General features: G+C 33.9%; 1 protein-coding gene across 6 annotated transcripts in view; it reads left to right on the forward strand.

Moving 5' to 3' along the window:
* The window catches only part of SPAG16 (sperm associated antigen 16), a 101,792-nt gene extending 90,512 nt beyond the window's left edge, over positions 1–11,280 (forward strand). For 4 of the 6 annotated variants that reach the window (XM_058532937.1, XM_058532942.1, XM_058532938.1 and 1 more), the window contains 2 exons: positions 8,718–8,800; positions 10,320–11,280. In XM_058532937.1, coding sequence (XP_058388920.1) covers positions 8,718–8,800; positions 10,320–10,500 — 264 coding nt within the window. In that variant the 3' untranslated portion in view covers positions 10,501–11,280. Of the gene's footprint in view, positions 1–6,418; positions 8,314–8,717; positions 8,801–10,319 lie in introns of those variants that run through there. The other 2 variants (XM_058532940.1, XM_058532939.1) reach the window with 2 other exon arrangements.
* The last annotated feature ends 6,268 nt before the right edge of the window (positions 11,281–17,548 follow it).

Consider the following 17,548-nt stretch of genomic DNA (forward strand, 5'->3'; position numbering starts at 1 on the left):
ACTCTTCTGCTTGAGATTACCTCTGTCCAAAGGAAATAACTCCCAGATCGTCCCTATTTCTTTGCTCTTAGTATAACTTCAAACTTTTCTTAGTCTTCTTTAAAAGTAGAGTGAAAAGAATTATGCTCCATTTAAGAATCTCTTTATATCTGAGTGCCTTTGCTTTGCAATCAGGCTGATGGTTAAAATCTTCTGTAATGATTAAAGAAAAATAGTATTAAAAATGTCTAGTCAGACAGATCAAAAATAAGGAAGAAACAAAATTACATAAAACCTGTGAGGGGTTTAGTTTCTTGTTATGAAAATTGCATAAAAGTGTAGCTGAGGTAATGAATTTTTTTTTTTCTTTTTTTTGGGTGAGGCAGATTGAACCTGAGCTAGCATCTGTTGCCAATCCTCCTCTTTTTGCTTGAGGAAGATGGTCCTTGAGCTAATATCTGTGCCAATCTTCCTCTGTTTTATTTACGGCACGCTGCCTTAGCATGGCTTGATGAGCAGTGCGTAGGTCCACGCCTGGGATCCGAACCCGAGAACCCTGGGCCGGGGAAGCGGAACGCGCGAACCTAATGACTACGCCACCAGGCTGGCCCCTGAATTTTCTTATAAAGTAATTGTTACCTTTGGGTTGTAAAATATCTGGAATTCATTTAAAAATGTAAATATTTACAATTATAATAGCTTTTTAGTAGGAGTAATTCTACAAGAACAATAGATTTTTGTGAATTCAAATAGTTTAATAAATCATTTACTTAGCTAATATCGATAACATTTTTTCCTCAAAGGTATACAGTGGAATCCAGTATCATATATAATATTTGAATAAAACATAGACTAAACACTTTTAGGGTATACTAAGGCTCTGATAATCACTTTTTTTACTATTTAGATTAGTATTTTACTGTTCCTCTGTTATCACTATTAGTTTATGGATTTATGGTATTTGAGGCAGATCCCCTCTTCTAGTCAGCCTGCCTCCCCACGCCGGCAACCTGCCATGAGGACAGACTTTCCCCTCTTGCCACCATGGAGCTTTCCCACTCCTCAGCCTGCCTTTAATCTGAAGTTACATATATATATATATATAAAATTATAACTTTTCTTAAGAGAGCAAAAGGATATTTTTTTATCCTTAATTTAGTACTTTCATAACTTATCCTTGCGTAAGTTATCTATCATAATCCCTTTATCTTCAGCATAGCATCTATTAACAGCATGTACTTTGGCAGAAGCTGATTTAGAGCATGGATTATTTTGAAACCTAATCTGTATTTGAAACCCAGGTCTACCACTTATTACTTTACAAACCTGCGCAAATTACTGAACTTCTGTGCTTCTATCTCTATAAACTGCGAAGAATAATATGTGCATCAAAGGGTTTTTGTCATGACTCAACAAAGTAGTATATGTAATATATCTAGCGCAATGCCTATTACAGAATCAATACTTATGAAATGGTAGTGTTTCTGCAGCAAAGGTTACTTAACAGAAGATAAATAATACTTAATTGTTAATTCCATTTTACTCTTTTTTGTTAAATATGATATAGGTAACACTGGATAGAAGTCTGTTAAAGACTTCTAGATTCATTCCTTTTAACCATTTTTGTCATTTCAGTATATAATGGCTTGAATAATTTAGCAATGGCTTTCTATGATTGTAGGTAGGGTTTCCCTAATTCAAGTTATGTGCAAACAGAGATATGGAGATTAAAGTGTTGTGGTGGCTACTTCTGGTTCTAATGTTTGCATGTTTCCTGTTACATGTTTGAAAGTGCTCTTATGTTCATAAAAATTGTACACAACTCTTAACTTCTTTAGGGCCTATTCTATATTTTAATTCACTTAATGAAAAATTAGAATCATTTAATATCTTTGTCATGACATTTGCCAGTGATTATGTAAAATAGATTATGGTTTAAGTATAATGATATGAAAATGGGAAGAGGAGAGAAGGGATTTCTTCAACTCCGTGACAGTGTATGTCATCATGTTCGTGGCAACACACTGGCCATGCTAATGGTGCACTTCAGGAACAGTTAAATGCACTTAGTGCCGATTATCTTGCATTTATTAGAGCACATGCAGTTGCATTTTGTACAATATTCTTGAATATTACTATACAGGTGTTATTATTATTTTTTACTTAAAGTATCATTGTGACTTTGGCATCAACCAAGGATCTGGTTAACATTTTGCCAGTAATGGTGAATATTAGATTAGGATGCTAAATCATTTTATTTATCAGACTTAAAGTTGCTAAAAAGGAAATTAGTTTTGCATTTTTTAAGAGCTTGGAAATATGAAAGGAATTAAAAAGTCTATAACCATGTGCAAATGGGAATTTTAATGCCTATAATTTGATAATAATATTGAATGTCTTCAGCAGTTAAAATAATTCATTAAAAATTCCTGAGGAAATACATTAATCAAAATATTTATTTATAATATTGTGCCATGTTAAATACATAAGGATTAAGCCAACTTGTTTATAATTCTGTTCTGAGTAGAAAACCAAATAAATAGAAATCCACTATTACATTAAATGTATTCTGCTTACATGAAAAGAAGTAAATGTGAATCAGAATAAAAGCAATTAAGAAATATTATTCTCAGTTTTTTAACTCTACTATTTATTTCGAATTATGCATAAGCATGGATCATTTAGAAAATACAAAAATGAGATTGCAATGAAAAGATGCTCAGCATTTTACGATATTTTGAAAACTTGAGTCAATATCAATATCTACATTATCTGTATTTCAAAATAACATTTTATGAAAAACTATGGATTTGTGGATTAAATATACCACAATTTAAAAAATAAATATGTTCAAGTAATATTTAATTTAAATGTATGTGTATATTTAATATTATATATAAATATACATGTATATTATATAACATAAATGTAAGTTATACACTATGTATGCAGTCTTCTATGACTTGTTTTTTTCATTTGCTGTTTTGTTTCTAAGATTCTTCCATGTTGTTATATGTGGCTATAGTTCATTTCACAATATTCACATTTCTGTTCTGTTATTAACGCATTTTCAGGTTGTTTCCAAAGTCTTGGTGTAATAAACAGTGCTTCCATGAATATTCTTGTATGTCTCCAGGTGCACATATGCAAGATTTTCTGTAGGATACTAATCTAGGAGTGAAATTGCTGGATCCCTGGGGATGAGGATTTTACTAGATAATGTCATATTCTTTTCCACATTAGTTGAACCTGTTTATGAACCCACAACAGAGTTTCCATTACTCAACATCCTATCCAGCACTTGATATTGCTGGGGTTCCTGATTTTTGCCAATCCAGTGAATAAAATATGCTACCTATTGGGTCTTAATTTTCTTTTTTCTGATTAATAATTAAATTGAACATGTTCTCCTTTGTTTATAGGCAATTTATATGTTAGCTCCTGTGAAATTTCTGTTCATAAATTTTTCCCATTTTTCTATTAGGTTGCCAATCTTTTATTTGCAATGCACTTTAGATACTAATTCTTTGATCATTTAGATGAATGCAGACATCTTTTCCCAGATGGTAACTTAATATTTTATATTTCTTTGTAGTGTCTTTTTTTTGGTGAGGAAGATTAGCCGTGAGCTAACATCTGTTGCCAATCCTCCCCCCTTTGCTGAGGAAGATTGGCCCTGGGCTAACATCCATGCCCATCTTCCTCTACTTTATATGTGATGCCTGCCACAGCATGGCTTGATGAGTGTTGCGTAGGTTTGCGCCCGGGATCCGAACCTGCAAACCCTGGGCTGCCGAAGTGGAGTGTGCAAAATTAACCATTATGCTACCGGGCCAGCCCCTGTAGTGTCTTTTAATGAATGGAAGATCATCATTTTGTCATGTTTTACACCTTAAATATATACAATTTTTATGAAGGAAAATAATCGAGAAAAAAAAGTCCCTCATTTTAGTGTAATCAAATTTATCAATACTTTGTTTTATGGTAAAATTTATTGACACCTGCTCAAGAGTTCCTTTCCTAGCCCAAGCTCAGAATTCTTCACTTGTATATTTTCTTTTAGTATTTTTGTTTATTACTTATTTTTCCCCTTACCAAATATTTCAGCTTGTAATTCCTAAAAACATGGACTTTCTCTTACATAAACACAATATAATTATTTAAATCAAGAAATTAACATTTATACCGTACTATTATTTAATCTACAGAATTTCTTCAAATTTTGCTGTGTTCCACTAATGCAATTTTTTTTAAACTAACCTTTTGATTTTGAGATAGTTGTAGATGTATGTGCAATTGTAAGAAATAATACAGAGATCTCGTGTACTCGTCGTCTGCTTTCCTCCAATGGTAACATCTTGGAAAACTAAAGTACAATATCACAATTCAGATATTGACGTTGACACAATCAAGGTATGGAGTAGTTGTATCGCTGCAAGGATCCCTGGTGTTGCCCTTTTATAGTCATACCGGCTTCTCTCCACCCCACTCCCCCTAGCTGCTGATCCTAGACAGCCAGTAATCTGGTCTCCATCGCTATAATTTTGTCATTTCAAGATCGTTGTTTAGACAGAATCATATGGCATTTAACTTTTGGGGGTTGACTTTTACAGTCAGCGTGATTCCCTTGAGATTATTCAAAGCTGTTGCATGGATCAATCGTTTGTTCTTTTTTATATTAGTGACTGGTTGCTAATTCTTTTTTAAATATTTGGTGGAATTCTCCAATGAAACCATCTTGGCCTGAGCACTTCTTTTTCAGGAGCTTTTTAATTGCAAATTTAATTTCTTTAATGATCATAAGACTGTTCAGATTATTTCATCTTAATTGAGTCTTTGTGATTTGTGTTTTTTGAGGAATTGGTCCTTTTTAAATTGTTAAATTTATGAGTATAAATTTTCTGATAATATTCCTTTATTGTACTTTTAATGACTGCAGAGTCTATAGTGATATTCTCTGTTCCATTTTTGATATTTATTATTTGTGCCTGGAGAAGGCACAAATATTTTTTATTTTTGTCAGTCTTACTATATAGAGTTTTACCAATTTTACAGAATTTTTTTTAAAAAACTAGCTTTTTGTTTCATGATTTTCTGAATTGTTTTCCTATTTTCTGTTTCAGTGATTCCTGCTTTCATCTTTATTATTTCCTTTCTTCTTCTTCGAGCTTTGGGTTTCTTGTGTTCTTCCTTTTCTACTTTCTTGAGGCAGAAGCTTAGATTGGTGATTCAAAATGATTCCTCTTTCGTAATGTAAGCAGATAGTGCTATAAATTTCCCTCTCAACACTACCTTAGTGACGTCTCATGTATTTTGATATGTTGTACTTAATTTTCATTCAATTCTATATATTTTTGTTTGCTTTGAGAATTCCTCTTTGACTTACGGATTATTTAGAAGCGTGTTGCTTAATTTCCACACGTTTAAGAGATTTTCCTGTTGTCTTTTTGTTTGATTTAATTTTATTTCCAGTTTGATTTAATTATGGTCAGAGAATGCATTACCTTTTGTTGCTAGGTTATGGGCCAACCTGGGTCACCTTAGTCTGTTGGGTAGGAGGTGTTAAAATACCCTGCCATTATGCTATTCCTCTAATCCTGGCGTCGCTAACCAGTTTACCTTCCTCTTTCCACTTTTCGTATTTCCACTTTAGTTGTGTCTTGCATTATTTACAGGGTTTATAATTGCACGTAGCAGGAAAGAGCAGGAGGAGACATAGTCTACACCATCTTGTCTAGACTGGACGTCTCTTCATAAAGTTTTGGTTTCCAATTTTAAATATTTAATTACCTTGAAATCAATTTTTTTTAATGTAGAGTGTAATAAGAATCCAATTTCACTTGGTTTCATTCAGATAATTTCTTGTCCCAGCACAATTTATTATATGATTCTTCTTTTTCCCAATGGTCTGCAGTACCAGCTCTATCATTTAACCAGTTTCCGTGTATACATGGGTTTGCTTTTGGACTTTCTTTTCTGTTCCATTGGTGAGTTTGCTGACTCCTATGGCAGTACCATACTTTTTAATTATTATGGTTTTTAATGTTTGGATATATCTTAGGGCAATTCCCTCAACCTTATTCTTAATCTTTGGAAGTGTCTTAGCTATTCTGTAATTTGCTATAAATTTTAAAATAAGCTTTCCAAATTGCTAAAAAATTTTTTTCTTGGGACTTTTATTGGAATAGCTTTAGTTTTATAGATCAATGTAGAGATAACTGGCATCTTTATGATATTGAGTGTTTCAATGCATGAATGAACATGGATTATCTACCTGTATATTTAGATTTTCTTTAATGTCTTTCAATAACATTTTTATACTTTTGTACATACAGATCTTGTACGTTTGTTAAATGTAATTCTAAGTACCTTATAATTTTTGCTATTATAAATAATATTTACAAGTAGTTAAATAACCTGTCCCTTTGTTGGCTTTGAGGCCTCCTTCAACGGAAATCAAGAGGGAGCCTATGAGCTCAGTGCAAGATCAGCCCTTTGTCCAACTCCGCTCCTCTATCAGCAGGAGTGGAGAGGGAACTCTCAAACTTGGAATGAGGCCACACCTCTGCAGGACACCGTTGGCAGGAGACAACAGAGTGCCCAGGCACTCAGAATAAGACGGCCCATCTACAGGATATCATGCATCTGTCAGCAGGAGCCAAATGGGAACCTCTGAGCAACACATGTTCCTGGCCTGTCCTCCCCAAATCCTCTCTTTCTTCAACACCCGTCCCTTTATCCGTGTCCTTTTTACTCTTCGGAAGGAGCCCAGGAGTCCCAGTTCATCATTTATTCCAGAACTCTAATCCTCCCAGCGTTCATTGTATCACTTTTTCTGATCCAATCTCTCCTTTCCCTTTCGTGGCTTCCGAAACTTTTTCTCTGACTCTCTGGAACTCAAAATCATTGATCAGCAAGATCCTCTGTATTTTCAACTTCTATGAATGTTCCCTTCACCTTCTGTGAATGGAAATCTAGCTTTTCCCTAGTTATAGTTTCTCCTGCAGCCAATTGGGGGGTCTGGTAAATGTTTAACAATCAACACTTTAGGAAAAAAAAAAGACTTGATTTTAGTGTTTTGTCGTGTTTTCCAGTTTCTCTGCTATAAATACACCATAGCCACTCAAGCTACCATATTACTTCACTAAATGTGAAGTTGGGAGTGATGTCCACAGTCACCTCTCCTGAGATAGTCCAGCACACCAGCCCTACAGCACTCTTAGGGGTAACTGTGTTCTCTACTTCCCTCTCAGCCATGGCCTTGGACCTGAGGGTGACATAAATGTCCCTTAGCTTCTCATTGCTGTTTTCAGCACCTTCTCCTGCCCTCCTTCATGAGTGTACCCTGCCTTGAATCTCATCTCATCTAATTATCCCACTCACTATAACTTTGTATTATGGATACTTCTTCTCAGGTCATTTTTTTGGTAAATTTAAAAAATTAATCCCTGTGACATTGTCACTTTCTTAAAATGGATTTCTCCTACAATTCTTTGTTATTTAAATATTCACATACATGGTCCTTCTAACAGTCTGGACTTTTTAGTTAGTTCCTTGACAGCATCTCCTGTAGTGACCCTGTTCTCCATCCTTCTCAGCCACCCATGGTCTGGTCACTTCGTAGGCCTTGTTATTGCCAATAACTGCCACTATTTTTCATTTCTTTTGCTGTTTGCTCTTTATCTCCCCAACTTCTGCACATTGAGATGTTGTAGAGCTCAATTCTGGGGCCTCTTCTTTCTGCTGTCTTCACTCCCTAGGTGATCTCATCCAGTCCCATGACTTTCAATCACTTATATGTTAATGACTCCTTAATTTACATCTTCAGCTGACATCCCTCCTTGATCTCTAGTTTTATATATCGAGCTGTATGCTTGATGCCTGTAGTTGGGTATGGATTCCCCACTAAAGCTCTATCTCCTGCAATTTTCTCCATCTGAGTTAATGGAAACTCCATCCTTCCTGTTACTTAGCCAGAAAATTCTGGAGTTATCTTTGAGTCATTTCTCACTTACACATTTCACATCAGATGTGAAAAGAATTTATTTTGGTTTTATCTTTGAAATATCCACACTTCCATCTTTTCTTACCACTATCACCATTGATTCTGTTTTTTTTTTTTTTTTCCCACCATTTCTTGCTTGGATTATTGCAGTAGCCTCCTAACTGGTCTCTCTGCTTGTGTCTTTTGTTTTCCTTCAGTCTCATTTGAACACAGCATCCAGAGTGATCCTCTTGAAACATAAGTGTGTCTATAACATTTCTCTGTTGAAAACTTTGCAGTGGTTTCCTAACTTGCTCAGAGTTACAGATAAGGTCATTATAGCCTCTGAGGCCCTGCATGATCTGGCCCATTTTCACCTCTCTGACCTCACCTCTTGCTACTCTCCCATCTTTTACTCAGCTGGAGCCACGTTAGCCTCCTTCGTGTTTGTTGAACACTCTAGGCACGGCCCCGCTTTCAGGCTTTTGCACTTGAGGTTTCCTCTGCCTGAGTTGTCTTCCCTCAGATATCCTAATGTCTCCTCCCCTCGCTTCCTTTACAGCTTGACTCAAATGTCTCCTTTTAGAGATACCTTCCAGAGCCACTTGATCTAAATTTTAATGCTGCCCCTCGTTCCCTGATCCTTCCTGGGCCTCTCGCCTGCTTTGTTTTCTTTCTTTACATCTTACGTGTCTTTCTCCTGCACAGCTGTGTTGAACTAATTAACTTGTTTGTTGTGTCTCTTCCCCACTAGAATGTAAGCTCCACGAGGGCAGGGATATTTATCTGTTTTATTCATTGCTGTCGTCTCAGTGCCAGAAACATGACTGGCAAATAGTAAGTATGCCATAAATATTTGTATATAAATGAATGCACAGATGAAAAAAATATGTGATCTGTTAGTTACTGTTATATAGATATGAAATTAGCTGCTCTAAGTTGATCTTAAATACAGTGACCTTGCTAAACTCTCTATTTCAATAGTTAGTAGTTCTTTTTGGATTTTTCTTGTCAATAATATCATCTATGAACAATGAATATTGAATTTTCTGTTTCTGAGATGATTTTCTCTGTTAATATTTTAATGTGGCAAATGACTTAATGGATTTTCTAATGTAAACATGCTTTTCTATTCTTGGGCTAAAAGTAACTTATTCATCATGTGTTGTCTCGTTTGTATAACACTGGATCCAGTTCACTGTTTTTTCTTATGATACTTCTATTTTATGAATAAAATTAGCCTTTAATTTCTCTTTTTAGTCACTGTCTTTTAATAATTTTGGTGTCATTGAATGAGTTAAGGAATAGTCCCCCTTTGTGTCTTCTTTGGAAGAGTTTTTATGTTATGGAAGACCTGTTCTTTAAATGTATGGTAGAAGTCTTATTTAAAATTAATAGGAGTTGTTGTGTATTTATAGGAAGATTTTATAGTACAGATTCAGATTTTTTTCATATACTAGAACTATAGAGATTATTTCTTCTTGAATCAATTTTGGTAAGTCATAAAGTAATATATCTACATGAATATAACCATTTTGTCAAAGTTTCAAATTTACCGACATGAAAGTATTTGTCATATTTTTTTCTTTTAAATCTCTAATGGATCCAAAATTACATTCTCTTTTTATTTGTGATATCTATTTCTCTCCCTCCCTTCTTAGAGTTCCCTCCTCACACCCCTTTCCCCCATCTCTTATCTGTCTTCCTGGAGATATGTGAATTTTATTGATATTTTTGAAGATCCAACTTTTGAATTTTATGATCCTCTATTATATGTCATTTTTTCTTTCATTACTTTGTGCTTTCACTGTTATGATCTCCTTCTGTTAACACACTTTGGGTTTATTCTTTGCTTCTTTTTCCACTTCTTTTGTTGGATACATAGCTCATTAATTTTTGGCCTTGCTACTATTCTAAGTATTTTGTATTATAAAATTCCGAAGTAGTATATGAAGTTAAATATGTTTTAACTGCATCCTGCAGGTGCTTCTATATAGCATTTTAACTTTTGTTCAGTTTTTAAGTATTTTAAGATTTCCATTGTGATTTCTTCTTTGTCCCATGGTTTATTTAGAGGATATTTTCAATGATAAATATCCATTGGTTTTAGGTTATCTTTTTTTTTCTTTTTTTGGTTATTATATATTTCTAGTTGAAATAAACCATGGTCAGAACACATGTCTGTTTGAAAGCAGTTCTTGAAAAATGTTGGGAGTTGCTATAGCAGAGATTGCTAGTTTTTCACCAAAATGTATTTATTCTATATTTTTTATGATATAGCTAGACGTATAGTTAGACACTATATTTCTCAGCCTGTTTTACACCTAGATGTGACCATGACACTAAATTTTGCCAGCAGAATATGCACTTACTTGGTGTGGCTCTGTCGGAATTATACCAGCTCCTTGATCATTGATGGAGAGCTTTGTCGTGTGCTTGTCTTGGCCAATGATAACTTAAGAAATCTGACACAACAGAGGATTGAGATGTGCTTGCACCTTTGGGTTTGCTCGCTTGCACCTCTGCCACGGGCATGAGAAGAATATGTCTCAGCTAACCTCTGGTCCGATGAAAGATGTGAGAATCAGTGCTGCCATACGGGGCCCAGTCCAAATCGACTCACCTCCAGCTGTCCCACAATGCTTGAGTCAGATAAATGCTTCTTGTTGTATACTACGGAGATATAACTACAGAGTTACTGTGATTGCTTATTATATGACTCTAACTGATACAGTGCCTCTTCCTCGGTCTGGTTCTTGATGGAGCGTTGGCCTTGAACTGCTTTATACTCACTTCCCTTCAGTTTGTATGGAAGAAGGATATGTCTGTAACCCATCTTTGACCATGCAGACCAGGACAGTGTCCTAAATGGATGAACAAAAAAGAGAAGGCATCTTGATCCATCATGCTTAACTGTGCATCAACTTTGGTCACTCACCTTGGGAGACGTACTTGTGAGAAGATTTTATATTTGTTTCAACCCATCCTTTTTGAGGTCTCTTTGAAGCTTACTTTTTATTCTATTAGTACAAGTGCTTTATCAACTAGTATATGGTCTATTTTTGTAAATTTGTGTACTTGAGAAGACTGTGTATTTTCTAATTTGGGGCTTCAGACTTCTATATATATTCAATACAGTTTGATTTTTGTATAATTCACATCTTCTCTATCTGTATTACATTTTGGTCATCTTGAGTAAGTTGATGGATTTTTCAATCTTTTCCTTACAAATTCATCAATTTTTGCTTCACATATTTTTAAGCTATTTTATTAGATGCTTATAAGTTAAAAATTGTTATATCAACTGGATGAATTGAAGCACCATTTTGTAATAATCTTTTTAACTTTTAAATTTTTTAGATTTTAAATAAACTTTTATAACCAATACTATCTTTTTATTTCCAGCAATATTTTTATGCATATATTTATACACATATATAGATTATACATTTAAGTAAATAACATTGGTATGGCATTTTATATATAGTTTTTCAAGTAAAAAGGCATATTTTTACACATTTTTATATGCAGTTTTGTACATTTATTTTTCACTTAACATATCATAAACATTTATCATGATATATATTCTTCAGAAACACTAGATTCGATGTCCTTATAATGCTTGATTATTTGTATATCTCATAATGTATTTTATCTTCCTATATCTACTCATTTTGGTTATTTCCATTATTTTGCTGTTTCAAATTATCCCATGAAGTCAATCCTTGTACATAAAAGATCTGTTCATATCTCTGATTATTTCCTTAGGATAAAACTCAAGAATTGGCGTTGTTGTCAAAGATTACACACAAGTGTTTGTTCTAGTCTTTATTTTGAAAGTGAAATATAAAGAAATCCCCTTTCAAAGGCTGTTCCTTTCATTCATTTTTATTCTACACATTTTTTCTTTACCTCAAACTCTTCTGTTTCTAGTAGTGCTTTGTCTTGTGGGCTGTTTTATCTGCTGCTATGTAGCTACTTCATTTTTCTTTGATTAGTATTTGCATTAGTACATCTTTTCATACCTTTATTTTCAACATTTCTGTGATATTTTTAGCTGTTGTCTCTAGTAAATAGCATTTAGTTGGCGACCTCTTTTATTTATCTGGTGATTTTGTCCATTTACATTTATTTAAGTATTTTACACTTATTGTGATTATTGATATATTTGGACTTGTTTCTACCATCTTATGTTTTGCTTTATATTTATCTTGTCTTTTTATGCTTTGATTTATCTTTCCTTTATTTAAAATACATTGATTTTTTTCCTCACATATTTTCCTTCTTTTAGTGTTTACCTTTAAAAATTTAGCATGCACATGTAATACAGTCTAAATCAATTAGTTGACTAATACAAAGATCTTCAGAACTTTTAACTCTGAACAAAATACTCCCAATTTACATATATGTTTTTGTCTGTTATTTAATTCTGTTTTTTTAACATAACAAAATAGACATTATTGTTATTTTATAGAGTAATTTACTTTATAAAAGCATTGCTTGTTTAGATTTATCTACAAATTTATTAATTTCATTTTTGTTACTACTTTTAAGATTTCATCTTTGTCTTTTTTGTCCTACAGTTTTACCATAATAGGTATAATATTTTTTCATTTATCCCATGGATTATATTATGCTTCCTGTATTTGAATAGGATGTCTTTTTGTCATTTCTCGAAATTCTCACTCATTATTTCAGTAAATATTGCCTTTCCTCCATTTAAAAATATTTATTCCTTCCAGGGCTGCAAGTAGATGTAGGTTATACTGTCTCATTCTATCTTCCATATTTCTTAACCTCTTATTCAAATTTTTTATATTCTTGTCTCCTTGTGCTACATTTTCAGAAATTTCTTCATTCTTCCAATTTTTTCTTTATATATGTTGTATCTTTTTTTAATCCATCTTTTGTGTTTTTATATATGAACAATTTTATCTTTTACAGTCTACATTTTGTTCTTTTAAGACTGTCATTGATAAATATTGATAGTTCCTTGTTGCTTGCACTTGTCTGTATATACATTTTTTATTTCTTTAAACATTTCTAAGATTCTGCTTCCCTGTCTTATGGCCTAAAGCTCAGCCTCCAGATTGCAGTTCTGGTCTCAGCGTTTGCCATCATGGAAACCTGTCTTTTGCGTGTGCTTACTGCCTATAGCTCCTCTGTTAGTTCAGCTATTTTCCCTTATTTTTTTGCCTTCTTTCACTTCTGTTGAGTGCAATAATGCAATAAAATTATATTTTACTTAGTTTTAGTAGAAGACTCCTTCAGAGTATGTAGTCTTGTATACTACTTCAATCAAAAGTTCAATATTTAGGGGCCAGCCCTGTGGCCAGTGGTTTAGTTCAGCACGCTCTGCTTCAGCTGCCCAGGTTTGGACCTACACCAAACATCAGCGGCCATGCTGTGGCGGAGACCCACATATAAAATAGAGGAAGACTGGCAACAGATGGTAGCTCATGGTGAATCTTCCTTGACAACAACAACAACAAAAAAGTTCAATATTTAATGTTAACAATTTAGATTTAGGTATGTTTTATATGTTTCCTAATTTTAAATTACCCTATATAAAATTTTATAACTTTCTTATAACAGTAGAGAAAATTTCATATACTATTCAAAGTTATTTATTTTTGCTTGTATTTTAAGTTTGTTTTTAAAAGATTAGTTTCAAAACTAGATGCTTATAGCAGCAAATTAGTACATAATTAAGGTTTCTGGTAAATTTGGTGATTTAAAAAAGAATTCTTAAGTTGAAACTGAGCTAAAAAGATGGTAGGGTAAATTAACAAAACAGGAGCATGTGGTCCTTTACACCTCCTCTCTCAGCATTATGGACCTGACTACATACACCATCATTATATTTGGCTGTGATAACATAAGCCCACAATTTTACTTTTTTTCCATATCATGATGTTTGGTCACCTCCTATAACCATGTTGTCAGTTCTCTGGGACACTTCACAGGGTAATCAAAGTTGTGGCAGATTGATTGAAAGCCCTGGGTGTGGAGAAATACAAGTAGCTTGTCTGTTATTATCACAGTATCATTATTCTCTAAATATTCACAATCTTGATGTTTAACTCTGTGTCTAAAAATACAAAGGAATAGCTAAATGTGCTTTCCCATTTCATTCATATCTTCTCAAAGAACCATAGCAATGTTATGTTTTATAATTCATTTTAACCACTTTCTTCCTGTGTAGAAATTAGGAAAAATTAAATGCAAGGTGTATGTAGTAGACATTCGCTAAAGATAAACCCCTCAATGAGCCGTGTCTCCCAGTCTTCACACCCTAGTGTAGTCCCTCCTACAATGGATCTGGGTTAACCCTGTGTGACCAAAGGAGGGTAGTTGAGTTGATGATGCATGACTTCTGAGACTAGATCATAAAAAGGATTGCAATTTCTGCAAGTGTGTCTTGAACACTCTCCCTGGGGGAATCAGCCATCGTGTAACAAGCTTGATGACCCTGAGACCACTGTGCTGTGAGGAAGCTCACCCGATGGCGAGGCCACGTGGAGAAAGAGAGAAAGGGGCTTGGCTAGCTGTTTCAGCCATCCTATCTGAGGTACCAGACATGTGATTGAAGAAGCCGTCTTGGACATTGTGCCAGTGGACTCCAGCCCCAAACAGATTGTAACTGCATGAGACACACCACATGGGAACCACCCACCTGAGCCCAGTCAACTCATAGAACATGAGCAGTAAGAATACCTGGGTGTTCTGAGCTAGTAAGTTTTATGGGGTTTTGTTAACACATCAAGAGATAATTATGAGTATATGCAAAGTATTTTCTTAGCACATATGAGAGAGAGAGAACCAGTCTCTGTTTATCACTCAACCAAACAAAGCATCCTTTCATTGTGGTCATTTCTAAGGGCAAGGCATTCACCGTTCATGGAGCAACCGTGTCCAATTTAGGGTAGCAGGTCAGGCGTCTGCTTTATTCTATAGTCTGCTCCCCCCTCCCTGCCTCTCGTGCTTCTCTTTAAGATACACAGAATGCCTACTACTGCTTTTTACTGAAGCTCTTCAAATATGTAAATATATGTACCATTGTGTGTGCATCTATATCATTCCAGCTTTATCTCTCAGCTTCTTCCTTTCCAAAGTTCTTCAACAGTTTCTATACTCTCTGGGGCCACGTTAGGACACTCAAACAAAAATGATGTTGGTTTGACAAGTACAAGCTCACAATATAGTAGAACTGTAAGGTTCCAAATCAGTTACTGAGGGTGCTTTGTCGTGGGATTTTAGTGTCCTAAAATGAGATTTTTCTGTAATTGACTCTAACCTAGCTAATCATTAAAATTACAGTATGTTGCAGACAGCATTCCATCATTTAGATTTCACAGTTTCTCTACCTTACTATATCTTTGAGCAAAGGTGATAATTTTTGCTTAATTGTTCCCTTAGGTATTACACATATTGATTGTTTTTATAATATATACAGATACTCTTACAACTTTGAAGTTCAAAAAAATATGATATAAAAAATAAGATTATCACAAGAGCAATAAATAGCTTTCTTTTAGAATTAATTACCTGGAAGTAATTTGTAGTTTATTTTGAATCCAGTTTATCTAAGTAGGTTGTATGAAAATTTCTTCATAATTTTAAGATTAGTCTTTGAATTAATTTGACGTTTTTCACTGTAGAATGTTTATAAATCTCAGTTATTTATGAATTAAAATGTGTTTGTTTTAGTTTAAATTATATCTTGATTATGAATTTCGTTTTATGGTATTCTTAGATTATGAATTTGGGGGTTTTCAAATTCTCATTTTAAAATAGAAAAATTAATATAAAACAAAGTATTTAGGGACATTTCTGTTTCTCCACGTTATAACTGTCACATGGTTAATTTGACACAAAAATGACTTTGTGTTACAAAACCGATAAATTCCCAGAGTTGTGATATACTCCTAGTGTGAAAATTTAAGCACTGTGCCTTCAATAGGAAGCCCAGAGTTTGATATAAGTTTAACATCAAATAAGTAGTAACCCCTGATAAACTGACCTAGATCCTTCTAAATGATAGATGAGAACCTCAAGCTCTAATTTCTTTATTCTTAATGGATTATTTCTATATAAGTAGCTGATGAAACTGCTCCATTCTTGGGACAGTGTGTTATGTGTATTTTGTGATATAGTAAAAAGTACACCAAGAATCTGGTGACAGTTTCTGACTTGAACTAAAGAGTGTTTATAGGCTTTGACTCCTATCTCTTAGGAGCCTATGTCTTTGTAAAATCAAATATTTTTGTTTTGTGTCTTTTCCTCTTTTATTTTAAATGATTAATTTTTCTCATAGTTAAAAATATTAATGGGAGGATAACCAATAAATTATCTCTTAATTAATTTAATTAATAATTTATCTTAATATTTTAAATAATAAATTATCTTACTAGTGTACTAGATAAGTAAAACACCAAATTTAGTACTCAGGTAACATCTACTCATAAGATAGAAAAAAGCCTAAAAAATACTAAGAAAATTTGGAATTTATTTAATGGGTCTAAGACAGTTTATTTATTTATTTACTTTACTTATTTTTAAAATTTTTTGTTTATTGCAGTAACATTGGTTTATAACATTGTATAAATTTCAGGTGTACATCATTATACTTCTATTTCTGCATAGATTACATCATGTTCACCACCCAAATACTGATTACAACCCATCACCACACACATGTGCCGAATTATCCCTTTCACCCTTCTCCCTCCCCCCTTCCCCTCTGGTAACCACCAATCCAATCTCTGTCTCTATGTGTTTGTTTGTTTGTTGTTATTATCTACTACTTAATGAGGGAAATCATATGGTAATTAAGATGTGGTATATATACACAGTGGAATACTACTCAGCCATAAGAAATGATGAAATCCAGCCATTTGTGACAACATGGATGGACATTGAGGGTATTATGCAAAGTGAAACAAGTCAGAGGGAGAAGGTTAAGACAATTTTTAAATAATAAATATGTTTTTAAGACTTTTTTTTAGAGCACTTTTAGGTTGACAGCACAATTGCGGGTAAGGTACACAGAATTCCCATATGCTTCTGCCGCCACACATGCATAGCCTCCCCTATTATCCCTCATCAGAGTGGTACATCTGTCACAATCCATGAACCTACATTGACACATCATAGTCATCAAAGTCCATGGTTTACATTAAGGTTCACTCTTGGTGTTGTATATTATATAGGTCGGACAATCGTATAATGATATGTATCATACAGAGTATTTTCACTGCCCTAACAATCCTCTATGCTCCACCCATTCATCCCTCCTTACTCCCAACCCCTGGCAACCACTGATCCTTTTACTGTCTCTATAGTTTTACCTTTTCCAGAGTGTCATCTAGTTGCAATTATACAGTATGTAGCCTTGTCAGATTAGCTTTTTTGACTTAGTAATGCATTTAAGTTTCCTCCATGTCTTTTCATGACATGATAGCTCATTTCCTTTTAGTGCTGAATAATATTCTGTTGTCTGGATGTACCACAGTTTATCCATATTCATCTACTGATGGATATCTTGGTTACTTCCAAGTTTTGGAAATTACGAATAAAGCTGTT

The sequence above is a fragment of the Diceros bicornis genome, chromosome 37, assembly GCF_020826845.1.
Source record: "Diceros bicornis minor isolate mBicDic1 chromosome 37, mDicBic1.mat.cur, whole genome shotgun sequence".
NCBI classification, from domain to species: domain Eukaryota; kingdom Metazoa; phylum Chordata; class Mammalia; order Perissodactyla; family Rhinocerotidae; genus Diceros; species Diceros bicornis.